At 38.3% G+C, this 15,893-nt stretch overlaps 3 protein-coding genes and 1 non-coding gene across 5 annotated transcripts; 2 read left to right on the top strand and 2 right to left on the bottom strand.

Moving 5' to 3' along the window:
- Positions 1–5,578: 5,578 nt before the first annotated feature.
- LOC137125134 (coiled-coil domain-containing protein 122) lies at positions 5,579–7,980 on the bottom strand. Its single transcript, XM_067500128.1, has 6 exons — positions 7,911–7,980; positions 7,527–7,633; positions 6,796–7,194; positions 6,573–6,689; positions 6,269–6,342; positions 5,579–5,758 (listed from the first exon to the last, which is right to left on the bottom strand). Exons 1-6 carry the CDS (start codon positions 7,978–7,980, stop codon positions 5,617–5,619), a joined length of 909 nt encoding a protein of 302 aa, XP_067356229.1. The 3' UTR covers positions 5,579–5,616.
- Positions 7,981–8,299: 319 nt separating this feature from the next.
- Positions 8,300–11,910, top strand: mtrf1 (mitochondrial translational release factor 1). 2 transcript variants are annotated; one of them, XM_067502463.1, is made up of 10 exons: positions 8,300–8,352; positions 8,463–8,555; positions 9,131–9,228; positions 9,419–9,500; positions 9,577–9,684; positions 10,303–10,475; positions 10,552–10,669; positions 10,785–10,921; positions 11,030–11,128; positions 11,283–11,909. In XM_067502463.1, the coding sequence occupies exons 2-10, from the start codon at positions 8,504–8,506 to the stop codon at positions 11,403–11,405; spliced, it is 990 nt and encodes a 329-aa protein (XP_067358564.1). In that variant the 5' UTR covers positions 8,300–8,352; positions 8,463–8,503; the 3' UTR covers positions 11,406–11,909. The 2 variants fall into 2 exon arrangements, with proteins under 2 accessions (XP_067358564.1, XP_067358563.1); XM_067502462.1 differs by lacking the exon at positions 8,300–8,352 and having other exon boundaries at positions 8,359–8,823; positions 11,283–11,910.
- Positions 11,911–12,425: 515 nt separating this feature from the next.
- wbp4 (WW domain binding protein 4) lies at positions 12,426–15,497 on the bottom strand. Its single transcript, XM_067502464.1, has 10 exons — positions 15,378–15,497; positions 15,128–15,200; positions 14,978–15,040; positions 14,335–14,461; positions 14,036–14,230; positions 13,818–13,888; positions 13,631–13,706; positions 13,266–13,480; positions 12,931–13,163; positions 12,426–12,754 (listed from the first exon to the last, which is right to left on the bottom strand). Coding segments are annotated over exons 1-10 (1,257 nt in total). The 5' UTR covers positions 15,380–15,497; the 3' UTR covers positions 12,426–12,552.
- A 198-nt stretch (positions 15,498–15,695) lies between these two features.
- Positions 15,696–15,767, top strand: trnae-uuc (transfer RNA glutamic acid (anticodon UUC)). The gene has a single exon. It is a non-coding gene; the product is annotated as a tRNA-Glu (tRNA).
- Positions 15,768–15,893: the final 126 nt, after the last annotated feature.

The following is a 15,893-nucleotide window of genomic DNA, read 5'->3' as shown; positions in this document are numbered from 1 at the left end:
CAAAATGTTGAGCAGTATTTACAAAAATGACTCATTGCTGGTAAGTGGGTGTGCGGCACTGTTTCTGCAGATGTACATTTGGCAGTGGAAGCAGCTACAACACATATAACTACACTGTATATACTGTACACATTCATGTGCTAATGGCTTCGTGACTCATTTGAGTACAAATACATCACCATGTCACAATTTGTGTCACTATGTGGAGGAAAGTGTTACTTGAAGCACACAACACACACATGCTGTCCACCCGTGTCTTTACTCTTTTAGGACCAAAGAGTTACTTCTTAACATGTATTTTACTGTTACGTAATATGGATACCGCAACACTTAAGTGTGTGTGTGTGCGTGTTTGTTTGTGTTGCTCAGGTACGTAAGAGGGTGGAACAACACTATGGGTGTGTTCGTGGGTTTGATTATATTCTACTTTTTGCCAGGGCTATTTCCTACAGTTAGTTGACAGGCTGTGACCAAGTCATGCTCAACACAAGGTCAGAGTGGATCATTTCGTCATTTTGTGCCCGTGCGAATCAAAACATTCCATTAACTAATGCCTAACCACACCCTTGAACAGCTCTGAACACCCTCGCCTGGTTTCTGTGTGCAAGATATTGCCAAGAAAAGGGCAGGGCTCTCAACCTGTGAAACCTAGAAAGCCTACATGAAGACCTATGACTCACCTCGTAGAACTGAATCATAATTGAATCACGCATGCTGACCGTTACTGTTTATCAGAGCAGATAAACGCAGCATGAAAATACAGCTGGATGTGTAAAGGTGCTTTTAAAAAGTCAGCAGATTTTGTGGATAAACTGGGGAGCTGGTGATACACTGTTTAGTCTAACAAGGACCAGTGGGAGCAATTAGAGGCCAGCAGTATCACAGTGGTTTCCCCTGTGTGCTGAAGCCTGCCTACTGAGGGATATCCCCTCCTCTCCTTGTTTTAATTTGGTTATCCAAACACTTGTTTTTCCGGCACTGACACAGATGAAGGATGTGTCATGAATTGGAATGAAGGCTTTTTGAACAGAGTTGTCTGGATAACTTTACAGAAACAGCAATTACTTGAGCAAACAAAAAACAAGGTAAATAAATCCCTCCTCAAGTTGACTGTAAGGTGTCGCCTGGGGTTCTTTGAAACTCTAAACCTCCTAAAGCCAAAGTGAAACAATTACTGGAAGCAGTGAAATGCAGGTTTCTCTGGGAATTGATACTTATTAAATGCATGGAACTGTTCATCTTTATGAGCTTGAGAGCAAACAAACCTTGCACTCTCCTGACTCTTACGACACAAAGAGGAGGGAGCATGGTCATTTGGGGCGTATTATAAGTATATTTCTCTTTCTCTGAAAGCTCATCCCACCTTTCTTGGGTGTGAACTGTTGTGGTGTGAGCTGTTGATGCCACAAAGGAAAACTGTAGTCACTGTCTGGCAATTGAGCTCAGCTGGCTGTGTACATAGTCATTGTATGTAAAATGCCACCCACTAAAGAATTGAGTAATTTGGATAGAAAAATGTATAATTTGTTTTGTCATTTTTTTGTCACTGATTAATATGTCAGTTATTTCTATCATGAACAGACATCAGAAAATATTGGTCATGTTCGCCATTTGATAAATGGCTCAAATGATTATTCTGTTGTTGTTTTTGGTATTATTCCTGGTTACAACAAATACAGCTCCACATACTCATCATAGACTTTGCGAGGGCCTGACACCTCTAGTTTTCAAGGTTTCTATTATTGATCACCATCAGAATATCAAAGATGGAGTGTTTTAGACCAGATATGGATGCGTCAACAGGGTTGCACAAATATGAAATGATTAACTTTATAGTAGTTATTCCTACAAATTTGTTTACCATTCTGGACTTCAGACTGAGTAAAGTCTCTTGTTCCAAGAAGCAGGTTTAGTCTTTACTACTGAATACCTGTGCTGATTAAAACCTGGAGGCATCCCTTGCATTTGGAACTGGAATTTTCGTTCCTAGAAAGGTTTTTCATTTAAGTGAGTTTAAATAACTGACTCTTGGAATAGTCCCCAGATGTACTTTGCTTTGAAAAACAATCCACGCAAACACACATACACAGCTTGTTATTGTAAGAGTTAAATAGCAGGTGGAGTGGAGACAGTAGGTGATAAATCTGTAAGGAATGTGATCTGTCCAATTTCGAACACCTGAAGAAAGAGGTAATGTTGCCTGAAGGCTGTCTTGAAACACTTGCTAAATAATTGTCTCAATAATGTCTTGGTATGCACATGCATGAGCACATACACACTAACTGTGCAGGTGAGATAAAATAACTAAAATTTGATTTTAGAATTGGAGTTCAACCACTGTAACACACACAGAGGTGCACATGAAAATATACAGATAGTTTGGAAAGCAAAAATGATTTTCACTCATGCAGCAAAATAAACACATTCCCACACTGCATCAGCTGTTTTCGTAGCACCAATACAGCTATGTTTCTGAGTTCACATTGGCCAGACATTGGCATTCAATACATTACAGCCTACTGCGAGTTCAAGAATTTATCACACACAACCAAACACTCGAGGCATGCACCTAATGATTTCTCACACAGTCTCTGGCAGCAGTGTCTGCCGTCATGTAACATAGAGAACCAGTGAAGGTGAAAACAGCCATAAACATGCCAGTCAGACACACACAGTCCAGCACAAGTTGATGTAAAAACCCTAATGGGAGGTAAGCAGAGCTGTGACTGCAGCAGACAACAGAATATGAAATAACCGATTTTCTCATACTGGTCTGCTCCTCCAAAGTGTCTTTTACCGTGACCTCACGGTAGTAAACTAAGAGTATAAGCTTAATGCATTAATTCACGCTGATGTAACAAATTTTAAAGCATGCATAGTAATATTGAAGATTTTGCAGTTATTATTCATGTTTGTAAAGGATTTCCAGTTATGTCAGTTAAGAGTAGATGTCGACACAATAAATCCCTACTTAATATCCTTTCTGGTTTCTATTATACAGTAGTAGTATTAAAATAAAGCAGTATTTAATGACAGTTAATGTGGGATTTGCACATTTACTGCAAAGAGCACTGTAAGGAAAACATTACCTGTACATAAAAACAACATCCTGAAATAAACTTTTGAGCTATGGGTAGTTTTTAATGAACTTTAAAATGATACTGAGTTGATAATACCTTACATTACTTTCTTTTTGGACCTAATTGTGTTGGAGAGCCAAAATCAATGATGAGTGTATTGCATCTACTGGCGATGACAGCACTGCACAAAGAAGACAATGAGCTCAGCCATTCCGCAGAGAGCCTTTCAGTCGATGTGAAAACGTGCCAAGCAATGCTTTGTTGGCGCACTCTTCTTATCAACACTTATCAGTAGGCCAGCACAAGGTGAACACAAGGTGAAAAAGATGTTTCTTGGTGTTCTACATGAACATCCAGCCATACTTCTTTGTGCTATAAAAATGACATTTATTAGTGATGTACCTGTATTAATTTGACTATTGGCATACATTTCTTTAATTGGACATATGTTCATTAGATTGTCTGCTCCTACTGGCTGGTAAATCCTTAATCCCCCTTCTATCTTCTCTATTTCAGCAGCCAAGTATATTTTGAAATGATATTTGATGCCAAAATAGAGTCAACAAATGTGTCACAGCCAAATAAATACAGCCAGCATGAAGTACAAGCCTGGTGCTAAATTTATTCCCCAATTAGCTAGACTTAATTAGCTTGCTTACAAAGGAACTCATTGCAAGGAACTGCCTTTCAAAATGGAAACGCCTTGTTATGTAAGTGCAGCACTGTGAGCTTGACAACACAAAGCTACCATCACTGTGGTGAAAACAAATAACGCACCGTGAGCTTCATTTTTCGCATGCAGTTTCCAACTATGATATACAATGTAATCTACACTCTTTTTCTATAATATGAAATGTGATAGAAACAGAGTATTTGCAAAGCTCACAATGTGGGAATGAGTACAAAGGCACGTGCTTGTACTGTACAATGTGCGTGCCCAAAAAGGGGAAAGTTTGGAACAGTTTGCTGCACACTTGCACGACTTTACGTTTAAAATTCTTGTGTGTAATATCGTGACGGTGCGTTTTGACAGTTTGAGTGTACGAGGCCTAGGGCAGAGCAGTGTCAACAGGACAGAGCAGAGGGTTATCTGGCAAGAGAACAGGCTAATAAGGTCAACCTGACAGAGTAGCGCTATGCAGAAGACAGCCAGACTGCTTTGATGGACTCCTTTAGTGCACTTTTAAGGAAATGGCCCACTTAACCACAGTTTGTGGTTGAATGACTAATGAAAGCAGTCCAACATTTGGGTGATTCATCACACACTGTCCTTTATCTCTCACACATCAAATTCAACTCCCCAATTTTGACTGTAAGTTACTACACAGTTAGTTCAGTACTTGTTCAGTACTTGTTAAGTTTTAAATGTCAAACAGTTGCATATATTTGTCGTGGAATAGTACGTTTTAGTTATTTAATGGTTAAAACTCAGAGTGCACACAAATACACCGATTTTACTTAAACATCTACTACATCTATTTAAAGGAAATCTTTGTAGATGATATAGCTAAGAAACATCAACAAAAAATGAGAAGAAATGTGCAAAGAAATGTTATCTGATCCTAATTCCACATAGACATGACAGCCATTTTTCAACAAATACCTTAATGAGACCATATATGATAAAGACATTGTCATGTTCATAAAGAATAAATGAAACAATGTAAAATATATCTAAATTAATTTGAGGGCATTTTTACTCTCACTAATCTCTATAAAGCTGTAAGAAATTTAATTAGCATCTCAATAATCTTCTAAATGCCTTGGATATGAAATCTGATGTCCTTTCTTTTTTTGCATTCCAACAATGCAAAGAGACATACTGTAAAGACTAAAAGCACACTATTCAAATATTTAAAAAAATGTAGATATAAAAGAAACGTTTTGCTTGAGGTTATCGGGGCTATAGAATCTGACACAAAGCATTCTGATTTTCTGAAAAGGCCGTTTCATTGATTAATTAGTTTTGAGTTAAAGCTGAAGTAGCACAGTCACGCCCTTGTTAGCCGCCAGTGGGACTGTCACCTCACCGACCATCAAGCGACCCAGTGAAGCGGAGGCTGGGACAGCAAGTACCAAAACAACACCATAACATCAACAGTTATAGAGTGAACACTTGGCTTTTGTTTTGCATTGGTCACTGTTGCGAACACTGACTGGACAAACTGATTCACTGTCACCACCTGACGTAATCCAATCCCAGTGCCTGCTGACGTTGCCCCTGATTTTGTCTAGTACAGTAGGTCAGCTACAATAGTGTGATAACAAAAAAAAAGGTGTTAATATTTGCAGTTTATCTTAGACAAAACGTGCATTTTAGGCAACACATTTAACATTAATTTTTTAAATCCAATATCAACCTACTGCGTAAAGGCTATGTGAGGGTTCCGTGAGTTAGGAAACTAGACTTTTAATTGACACTGCTGCCCTCATATGTTCAACTGTAGTAACAGCAACCATTCTTCCTTACGCACACAAACCAATCATGCTTATATTAATTGGTAAACTAAAGATAATTATTCTATCTCTAGTGGTATCATAAATCGTGTTTCTGAAAATGATACAAGCCAGACACTATGTTTTCATAACCACTGACCGCTAAGTCTGGTGATGACTCCTGCTGCTGCTTGAGCTCAGCGAGCTGTCTCTCCATGCGGTAGATGTCTTCAGACATTTGCCTAAAGTAAAGCAGAAAGTGTGATAGCATTTCATTTGTGAACAGCAGTTTGCTTTCAAACAGCTTCCTGCTATATGAAAACAAATGAAAAGGCATAGTCATTATTAAATAATAATATCGAAACCGGGAAATTCACATGTTAAATGTATTAATACGTTTTTTTTAGAGCCACAGTGGGTTTTGTCTTTTTGTAAAATCACAAAAAGGATTTTATTTTACTTTTTTTTTTTTTTACATTTTACTTTTTTTTTTTTTACTTTTGCAGCATCATCATTAAATTTAACATCTGCACAAAATGTGCCCTGATGGCTGAAGGGTTAGAACACATGCCACTCCGCAGTATCCATGGTTTGAGCCCAGCTGGGAACCTTTGTTGCATGTCTTACTCCATCTCACCCCTCACATTTCCATTCTGTTCTTTACTTAAACATATCGAAATTTCCAACCCCTGTCAATCCTGCACAAATATGAGTGGCATATTATCCCTGGTTGTACTTGCATGTATTTATACCTCTGGACAGCCTGGGCTCTGCTCAGTTGGCAGTGGAGGCGCTTGACGATGGCTTCATAGCGCCTGTTCTGGATCTGAGGTAGAGAAAACATAAACAGAATTCTGTTGAATGAGTTTTCATTGGGGAAAAAACAGGAACTCATATGATTTCATGGTTTTCATATTCTTTTGATATTGCAAATGCAATATTTTGGGTTTGAGGTTTTAGGCTGTGTGTTTACACAGTATGAGCAGTATTTTGCTATTATAGACTAGATTTGATTAAGCAAAGAAAATTATCTATAGATAAATAATGGTAACAAACCCCTATGTCTTGCTTTATCTGGGCATGAGTCTCAACCTCTTTTCGTAATTGCTCTCTTCTCTCAGCTATGGTCTTTCTTGTTCTGCAAATCTCATCTTTCAGAGCATCAACTTCTCTCTGCAGACAAGTGTTGGAAGCGCAGAAAATCAAAATCGTTATGAACACGACAACTTTGTGGGGAAAAGCAAACAAATGAAAGAAAGGATGTCAATGTTTTCTCCACCTTTGCCATCTGCACTGTGTTTCCATCCGAACTCTTCAAATCTTCCATCAGCTCCTCTTTTTTCTGTCTCAACATCCTGACCAGCGCTCTCTTCTCCTCCAGCTCTTTATGAACCTCCGTCTGACTAGATGCATGCAAAACAGCTGCTCTATGATCCTCCATCTTTTTTCGGTAGGTGCTGAACCCTGCCAGTGTCATAGCAGCAGACTCCTCCTCCTCACTTATAAGGATCTGGAGTTCTGTGTTCTCCTTGCTGATGAATACACAGCGGCCATGCAGGACTGTTATCCGGCGCTCGGCTTGCTCCATCTCGCACTCCAGCAGTAAGATTTCCCTCACTTTAGATCTTAGCTCCTGCTGTGCGACCTCAGTTTTCTTCTCCACATCTGAATGTGCTGCCTGGGAAAGGAGACATAAAGTTCCAAATGTAAAAAGTCCTATCAATGTCTGTCTACTCCCCACACTACCTTTGTGAGAAAGTGGATGTAGATTACATTTAATCTGACTACTGTGTCTGTAATAGTAGTTGTATGTTGCTTAAGGATATATTGTAATTATTTGCCATCTACTATTAGAGCTCCATTTTCATTGTGGGTGTGAATCTACTACAATGTTTACTTCTACCAATACTGATAGCTAATAGATAATTAATGTGTGTTGGGTGTAAAATGTTGGGGACATTTATCATTTTAGTTGCCTAAGGTCTTTCGGCCTTGAGTTAACTAGTGAACCTGCAGGGCGCTCAGTCTCTTCTCTTTCTCGGTCAGGGTCTCGGTCAGGGCATAGCCGTGGGTACTGACATCCTCCACTGCCTTACTCAGTGAAAACTCAGGCGTGCCTAAAGGGCCACACGAAGGCATATGTATGCTTCTGATAAACCAGGTGTTAATCTAGTTAATAAATAAATAATAATAATAAAAAAAACACAGTAGGGCTTTAACGCTAGCTTTAAATAAATGTAGCATTGAGTACACGATAGTTATTTGGTTTGGCGCTAGCCTTTAGCTAATAAAAACGGTAACATTATTGAGTGTCAAAACATGTCTATTACTGTTACTTTTTATAGTTAATTTAGCTTTTTACAATGCCACACATTTTATTTAATATCAACTTACCATCTTCACTGTGTCTTGAGTTGGACATCTGGGCGTCAGCCAGCAAAGCTGGCTTGTTAGGGTCAAACATAACTGCTATATTTAGCTAATGTCCGCCTCGCGAAACGTAGCCTTGTCAAAGTAACACACTTTAGAGCCAAAGGAGATGGTAGCTACGATGATTTGAACTTATTCACTGACTAAATAAATACATTTAGCGTTAGTGTTGAAGTTGTAAAGCTACTGTGAAAGGAAGAGTTAATGCTGATGTAGGTGTTGTTTATTATATAGTTATTCTAGATATTGTATTATATAGTATAGTGTTACAAAGACTAAAACTTGTATTTTTTTAATTAACATATTGAAGTCCTGTCTGACGATACAAACAAACTACAGCTCCCAGCATTCCCTTCGTGCGCTAGCCTACTTCCGGTCTCTCTCGCTGCTAGCTGGCTGCAACAAGGTTAGACACGATCTTTGACAGATGTTGTAAACACGTGTAAATATCTTTTTACTTTATTCGTTGGTCTCTAAATGAAGTCAAATGCTTGTCGCTCGCTGCTGTGCTTTCAGTGGAGCCGTGCAGTTTACGGCGGCAGTGGAAGAAGTGGAGGATGGAGGACACTGACAGGACACCCCAGTCTGAAATATGCCAACATTCCAGAGGTGAAGCACTGGGGTACAGTCGCACCAAAACGCCTATATCACGGTGATTTGGGGGATTTGTATGAGAATAAGTCTGTTCAGAGGCATATTAAGCAGCTCATGGAGGAATACAGTGACCTCAGCCGTAAGTTAGAGCATGCTGGTTTCAGCGAGTCAGACAGAAAAGTGTTTATTAAAAAACACACAGAGTTGCTGCCTGTGGCAAATCTGTTTAAGAGTATTGAAGGAGCTCTGAAAGACCTTGAGGACGTCCTTTCACTTATTTATGGTAAGTTTTTTTATTATCCTGCAAGTGACAAAATAGATAGATTGAACTTAAGGTGTGAAGAATGTTGTATTAAAGGTGAAGGTGTAATCTACCTGTTTTCGGCTTCAACTTTAATCAATTCAGTTGGCAGTAACTTGCACTTACATAAATGCTTTATATAAGTTCTATTATTACTACAGCTGGCGTTTACATTATTGCACAAATATGTTTCTTATTTCTCATATATTTGCAGCTTTAAAAAGGATTTTTTTATAAGTAAGTAAGTAACTGTTCAGTTGAAATCAGCATCAAACGATCTTGTCTGCAGGTTCAGCTGGTACCAAAGATGAAGATAAACAGCTGACTCAGCTGTTAAAGGACGAGGAAGCACAAATGTCTCAAAGGATTTTGAACTTAAGAAAAGATGTAAGTGCACATAGTATAAGTAATGGAGAGGAGGTTTAGGGGCTTTTTAGAAAAATATATTTTCAGTAAAAAGTGTGTCATTTACTGTAGAAGCGTATCTGTCAGTAACTGACTTGATTGAATAATTGAGTAATATAGAAATGTGTTATAGAAATTTCAGTGTTAATGGTTGTATCCTATTTCTCACCAGTTGATCAAAGCTCTTGTGCCCGCTGACCCTCTTGACTCCAGCAATATTCTGTTGGAGGTTGTATCGGGAAGAACAACAGGAGGTATGACAAAATGCTCATGCCTACAGTGTACTGTACATTTTCCTAAAGCTTATGTTATGTGGTTTTCTGGTTTCAGGTGACATCTGTCAACAATTCACCAGAGAAATGTTTGACATGTACCAGGGTTTTTCCTGTTATAAGAACTGGGATTTCGAAGTTTACAACTACACACCTGCTGAGTATGGTAAGTCAAACTTTTACGACTTTTAATAGCAAACTATTTTGTTTTCTTGCTCTATTTTGTACCATTGTTGGTGGGCACACTGCTGTGAACAGGACTATTATTTTTTTTAATCAAAAAGAACTTTTGAAAAGTTGAAAATAGTGAAATGGTGTTTTACCTCTGGTGGCTGAGAGTGTCTCTATTCTTTTTTTCTAGTTACTGTCTAGTTTAATTTATCTCACAATTAAAACAGGTTCACATATAAGTATAAACTTTAGACAGCACCTTATTTAGCAGTGGTTCTAAAAATTGTAGATACACAGCTACAAAATGAATGAAACGGTGGCACTGGGATGCTGACACAATTATACCATTATTGCTTGCAACCATTAGTGGGTACACAGACATGCCAGAGGAGAATACACATTGCCAGTGTAATAATATAGACAGAAGCTAAAGTTTATGTTGTTGTTGTTTTTGTGTTTATTTTTTAACTGGAAATATTTTAGACTTGTCCAACACAAGTGTATCTACATTCAGCATTGTTTGCTGCGTTGCACTAATTACTGTAATAGTAGTAATTCCTTCTGTTTTTTTTTTCTGGGGCAATTCAGAATGACTGTTGACTGTATCTTTCAGGTGGTTTGCACCATGCAGCAGTAAGAATAGTTGGGGAGAATGTATACAGACATCTGAAGCATGAAGGAGGAACACACCGGGTGCAAAGGATCCCTGAGGTGGGCCTCTCCTCCAGGATGCAGCGTATCCACACAGGAACCATGACTGTGATTATCCTTCCTCAACCAGCGGAGGTATGCTCTACTTTTAGCACTTGCTTTTTCATCAGTCTGTGTTTATTTTCATGTCTAATGAACATGCCTTTTGTAGTTTGATGTCCGCATTGATCCAAAGGATCTTCGCATCGACACATTCCGATCTCGAGGTGCTGGAGGCCAAAGTGTCAACACAACAGATAGTGCAGTGCGCATTGTTCATCTTCCTACTGGTAAAATAGGCCAGAATAGTTCCCAAGTTACTTTATGCTCTGGACAATTCTGCCTTAGATCTCATAGAAATATCAGGCCATCTGTTTCAATATAGTTTTCCTACCCTTCCAACAGGTATAACCGCCGAGTGTCAGCAGACTCGCTCTCAGCTGCAAAACAAAGACACTGCCATGCGTGTGTTGAAGGCCAGGCTCTACCAGAGCATGATGGGTAAAGAGACTGAGCAAAGGCATACAGCAAGAAAGCAGCAGGTGGGTGAACCTTTCTCACAGGTGACGTTTTACTAGGAATATGAATTAACAAAAATTTGTTCATTTGAACTATGTCTTTATTCCTCATTCCTGTATATGTAAGTGCAGGTTGGCACACGTTCTCAATCAGAGAGGATTCGAACCTATAACTTCAGCCAGGATCGCGTAACAGACCACAGGACTGGATATGTTACTCGAGATATTAAGGTTAGATGTTAAATGTATGTCAGAATTTGGCATAAGTCATAATCAACCTGTACAGTTTGTCATACTTGTAATTTGCGACACTTGTGTCTTTGTTTGTTTTATGGCCTTTTCTTTCTAATTATTCAAAATGGTCATGTTTGTGGTTCATGTTTAGGAGTTCATGAGAGGGCGGGAGGCTCTCGATGATCTTATCTCTGGCGTTCTTGCGCATGCAGAGAGGGAGGCTCTTCTTGAGGTGGCCGAGAAAAGCAGCAGTCTGAAACGACCAGAGTGTTGATCAGTATGCCATTTGTCGGGGGGATTTCTCCAGCACATCTTGTTGTGCTGTAACTGAATACAATAGCTGAAGCACACATTGTAATATTAATATTGCAGTTTTACTTGTTAAGTAATCACATTTTTAAAAATGCTATGTGAGGCTGAAGCTCTTATTAATAAGGTTTTTATTTTTGTAATAAAATATTAAATTGCATATTTTGTGTCAAAGTAATTCACTATATAACAAAACAGCTTAATAAATGAGTCATATGTATTTTTAAATGACTAATATTGTAAACTGGAGGACATTTAAAGTAGCTTATTAAACAAAAGTACAGTTTCCTCCATGGTTCTTTGCCAGTCGGGGTGTGGTAAAAGCAGCTATCAGCTGTATACACACACAATTATTAAAAGCCTGTCACACCCTGCATCTATGTGCCATATAAAACCTCCTGTACTGTACAGTACTGTGGCTGATTGAATTCTAACTAGTGAAATTATTTCTGAACATTGTTTATTGCATTTTGGGAGATTTTAAGTTTCTTATATTTTAAAATAATGTTTCTGACAAAATTATTTAGTGTATAGTCTTTTATTAAGACAACATTTTCCCATCTTATACTGCTTTATGAAAATATGGCAGCTATTCACTTTAACTGAGTTCTGGAGCATTTCCATAATCCTTTCTAGCTTTTTATAATTTATACTGATAAAAAAAAACACATGAAAAAGAATTCAAAAGTTTTTTGAATTGCTTTGTATGTAGGTACATCTACACTTACCAGACTACGGGAATGAATAAAACGAGGACACTGGGATCATTATGTATGATGTAAAGACAACCTTAAGACATAAGTGTTGCAAACTTGACAGATCTCGGTACATAAAAGATTGTGTACCATTTTTTTTAGGATTAGAAATATTTATTTTTAAAGAAAAAGCATTGTGGGTTTTTTTTTGGTTTTTTTTTTTGCTGTTTGAATTTTTTTGGTCAATATATCCTAAAACATCAGAACAAAAAAAGACTTGCACAAAAGTATTAGAAAAAACATTTTTAAGATCAAAATGCTGCATCTTATTGTCAAAACTTTCCTAGCAAAAATTTGATAATTTGTGTAAATGTCTTGTTTTGCTGCATTCTGGCTTGAAGGTTTTAAGTGTGTCAGTCAATCGTCATTGTCTCTCTGTCGAAGGCTCCTGGATTTGCCATTCTGTGTCTTGTTTTTCTTGAATGAAGTAGGTCCACCTTCGTCTCCAAGGGAGGTGATGATGCGTTCCTTGAATTTCGGTTTGGGCTCTGGTGGCAGGTCACCTGGCACGCTTGCTGAGCTTCCTTCCACCTGGGGTAACTGTAAGTCCACATTTGCACTAGAAAGGAAAGGAAAAAAGAAACGGTCACAGTCTTTTATTAGCTACTGGATATGTGACCAGTCTTTATCAGGGACTGTGGGCTGCATGTGAATCAAGCAATGCTCTATCAGTATGCTAATCAACCATTCAAACTATACTTAAACAACTTTGAATTCTTCACTTGGGACACCTACTATGGATCTTCCACTTGCTGGATTTGTTCCCAGGCCCCATATGGATTGGCAGCTTTTGCCCTTTTGGGTTGTGTCTCCCTTTGTGTTGCCTCTTCTTCTTTCTTCTTGGGTTCAGCTGCTGTGCTTAGGACCTCTTCGTCTTTATTCTTTTCTGGAGCCTCTTCTTTTGGAGTATCATCACTGGCTTTATCTTCTACCTCCTTTTCTAAGAGCTCAGCCTCTGCTTTTCTTTTCTGCAAACAAAGTAAGAAAAGCTGTGAGCTCTGGCTTTTGTTCTTCATTGAAAAGCAAAAATGAAATTACTACTGATTCTTACTTATAAAATATTCTCTCACCCTGAAGCTGATCTTTGGGACTTTTGGCTGCTGGCTGCTTTGTTCAGGGACCTCAGCCTCTTGAGCTGCCGGAGTTGGGTTGGAGCTCTCCTCTCCCCCTGAGAGTGGCTCTGGTTGAGGCGTTGAAGGTTCCTCCTGACCCTCCCCCTCTTTGCTAGACCCAGATACTGATTCCTCATTCAAAGGAAAGTCTGCTGGCCTCTCCCAGCTCGACTCTGTAAAGTGAGAAAACACAGTCTGTCATACCCAAAAGTTATCTACATAAAAATAAGAAATAAAAGCCCCAAAATGTTAAAGCATACAGTAAATAAGTGGATTATATTGCGATTAAAATAAAGTGTAAATATATACAAAACATATTCCACCTCCAGTGTCTGTGTTATAGTAATACACATAACCATCAGGACTGAATGCTTCAATCCAAGGACATCCAGAAAAGCTCTAAAGTGGAACACAATATTTAAGTATTAATGCATGAAATCGGCCACAATAAAAGCAGAATACTGTAGTTTACAATAAAATGCATCCACGCAGAAACAAAAAGTGATGAACCTCAGTTTCTGCAGACCGTGCAGAGGCCAAACCTTCTTCCTGGAAACCTACTGGTTTTCTCCATTGAGATTCTGTAGTTAAAAAAAAACAAACAGACAACATAATACCACAACCATATTATACGATCTTTTTCCGCAGAATGATTAATAATTTTGTGGAAATATGGTGCTGATTTACTTTATGTGTCAAAGAGGAGTTATGTTTTTATGTTTCCTCACCTCCAGTTATTGTGTTGTAATAGTATGTTTTTCCGTCATCTGTCTGTCCTTCAACCCAAACCTGTGTTTCTTCTCGGTGTGTGGGCTTGTTTTTTGCTTTCTTCTCCTTCTTTTGCTGTTTTCTGGACTGTGGTTTTGCATGAGGTTGTGCCTGAGGTTGTGCCTGTGCTGTTGTTTGGGGTGGTGAACCTGATCCTAATAACCCCCAAAAAGGAAATTAAAAAACATCTAAAGTGCAAAAGATTCTCCAACGTAGTATCATCATACTACACGGGTTTAATAAATTATCTAACAATTACCTGTTGATTCCCTTTCCATCCTCTTCAGATCTTCCTCATATGCCTTTAATGCTGCTTCCTCCATTGCTGCAAACTGTTTTGACATACGTTCCTCCTTCTTTGCCTGATCAACACTCTTCTTTTTAATCTGCAGAAAGAAAGGTGGTATGACATAGGTGACAGCTGCTAGTAGCCAGTTAGGAGACAGCTTTTAGTCAGAGTGTAAATGTCTCAACCTTATCTCTCCTGCCAGCCCTGAGCACAGTGCCAAAAAAGGCAAGTTGTTTTGGCTGGTAATACTCATGCCTGTGCATGCTCAGCTTAGAAGCCCTGTCTGTGACTCTAGTGTATGTGTTGTGTAGATTATGCAAACAGTAAATGTATTAGCATCTGTGGGTTTGTGATCAAACAAGCAAACGGAGGGTGTGTAGGAGCTAAAACTAAAACTAAACCATTTAAAAAGTGAGGTCAAATGAGGAACAAATAAATCTTAAACTGCAGTTTCTGTCAAATATTGTTATGCAAATTTTATTTATTTTTGGTTCTTTTAAATTAATAGAGATATTTAATCACTCACAACTTGGAAATACTTCACTCATAATAAGTGGATTGACTTATTCCCTCCTTTAGCATCCAAAGAAAAAAGATAAGTAAAAGTTCATACCTCTGAGATTTTGGCAGCCACATTTTCTTTGTGATTCTTCCCTCTTTCGTGGAACTCAATGCTCTGGATAGCAAAATAAACATGTTAAGATTAGCACAACATGTGGATACTCCTCTTAGCTACATGAACCGTATCTTTTGATCGACTTACTGGTTTATTATCCGCAATCCAGCACTTGCAGTACTGACAGAATTTTCTTGGTTGTGACTTCCAGTAGTCTGCCCTAAAAGTGCAAAAGTAACGTTATTTTATATTATATCTGGATCAAAACATGTATGACTCCCAATTAGCCTATAAGATAATTTAGCTAACTGCCTTAATCCCTGTGTTTGGCTAAATAATTTACACTGTGGTTGCGCTAACGCTGTATATATTAAATCTCAAGTATCTCTTTACTTACATTGCGATTATAGAGATGAAAAACGGAGAAGAATAAAAAAAAAAACTTAAATTAAAAGACAACCACTTCCCACATTAATGACAACACTGTCCATTAATAAAGACGTCATTTCCCGTTTCCGCCCAAACGAGCCATGGAAGGAGTGTTTAAAACTTAAAGTTAAAAAGCAAAAAACGGAAACACTCATACAGACTTGTCAAAACACAACAAAAGATAAAGATAAAACCATAAATAAATATATAAATAATATATTAACTATGTTCATACTATACGTATGATCATATTTAATGTTTTTGACGTGGGGCGCTATGTATGGTTTCCCATATGGTCTAGCGGTTAGGATTCCTGGTTTTCACCCAGGCGGCCCGGGTTCGACTCCCGGTATGGGAACTTCTTTATTTTGTAACTGATTTACATTCGTTGACTTTTTCTGACGTTTGACATAAACGTACTGTCAGAATCCCTTATGAAATTAATTAGTATTGCCTCTCAAAGGAAATGCGTGGACTATATACT

This window comes from Channa argus, chromosome 4, assembly GCF_033026475.1.
Source record: "Channa argus isolate prfri chromosome 4, Channa argus male v1.0, whole genome shotgun sequence".
Lineage (NCBI taxonomy): Eukaryota > Metazoa > Chordata > Actinopteri > Anabantiformes > Channidae > Channa > Channa argus.
This window is presented reverse-complemented; position numbering and strand designations above follow the sequence as displayed.

Excerpts from the sequence above, each read along its gene's own strand:
- mtrf1 (XM_067502462.1), top strand. The coding sequence starts at position 8,424 with ATGAAGTCAAATGCTTGTCGCTCGCTGCTGTGCTTTCAGTGGAGCCGT. Across the intron at positions 8,824-9,130 it reads CGTCCTTTCACTTATTTATG|GTTCAGCTGGTACCAAAGAT; the intron begins GTAAGTTTTTTT and ends TCTTGTCTGCAG. Across the intron at positions 9,501-9,576 it reads ATCGGGAAGAACAACAGGAG|GTGACATCTGTCAACAATTC; the intron begins GTATGACAAAAT and ends TTCTGGTTTCAG.
- wbp4 (XM_067502464.1), bottom strand. Across the intron at positions 13,707-13,817 it reads CACGGTCTGCAGAAACTGAG|AGCTTTTCTGGATGTCCTTG; the intron begins GTTCATCACTTT and ends GTTCCACTTTAG. Across the intron at positions 13,481-13,630 it reads CTATAACACAGACACTGGAG|AGTCGAGCTGGGAGAGGCCA; the intron begins GTGGAATATGTT and ends CTCACTTTACAG.
- LOC137125134 (XM_067500128.1), bottom strand. The coding sequence starts at position 7,980 with ATGTTTGACCCTAACAAGCCAGCTTTGCTGGCTGACGCCCAGATGTCC. Across the intron at positions 6,690-6,795 it reads ACACAGTGCAGATGGCAAAG|AGAGAAGTTGATGCTCTGAA; the intron begins GTGGAGAAAACA and ends ACTTGTCTGCAG. Across the intron at positions 5,759-6,268 it reads AGAGCCCAGGCTGTCCAGAG|GCAAATGTCTGAAGACATCT; the intron begins GTATAAATACAT and ends GCTTTACTTTAG.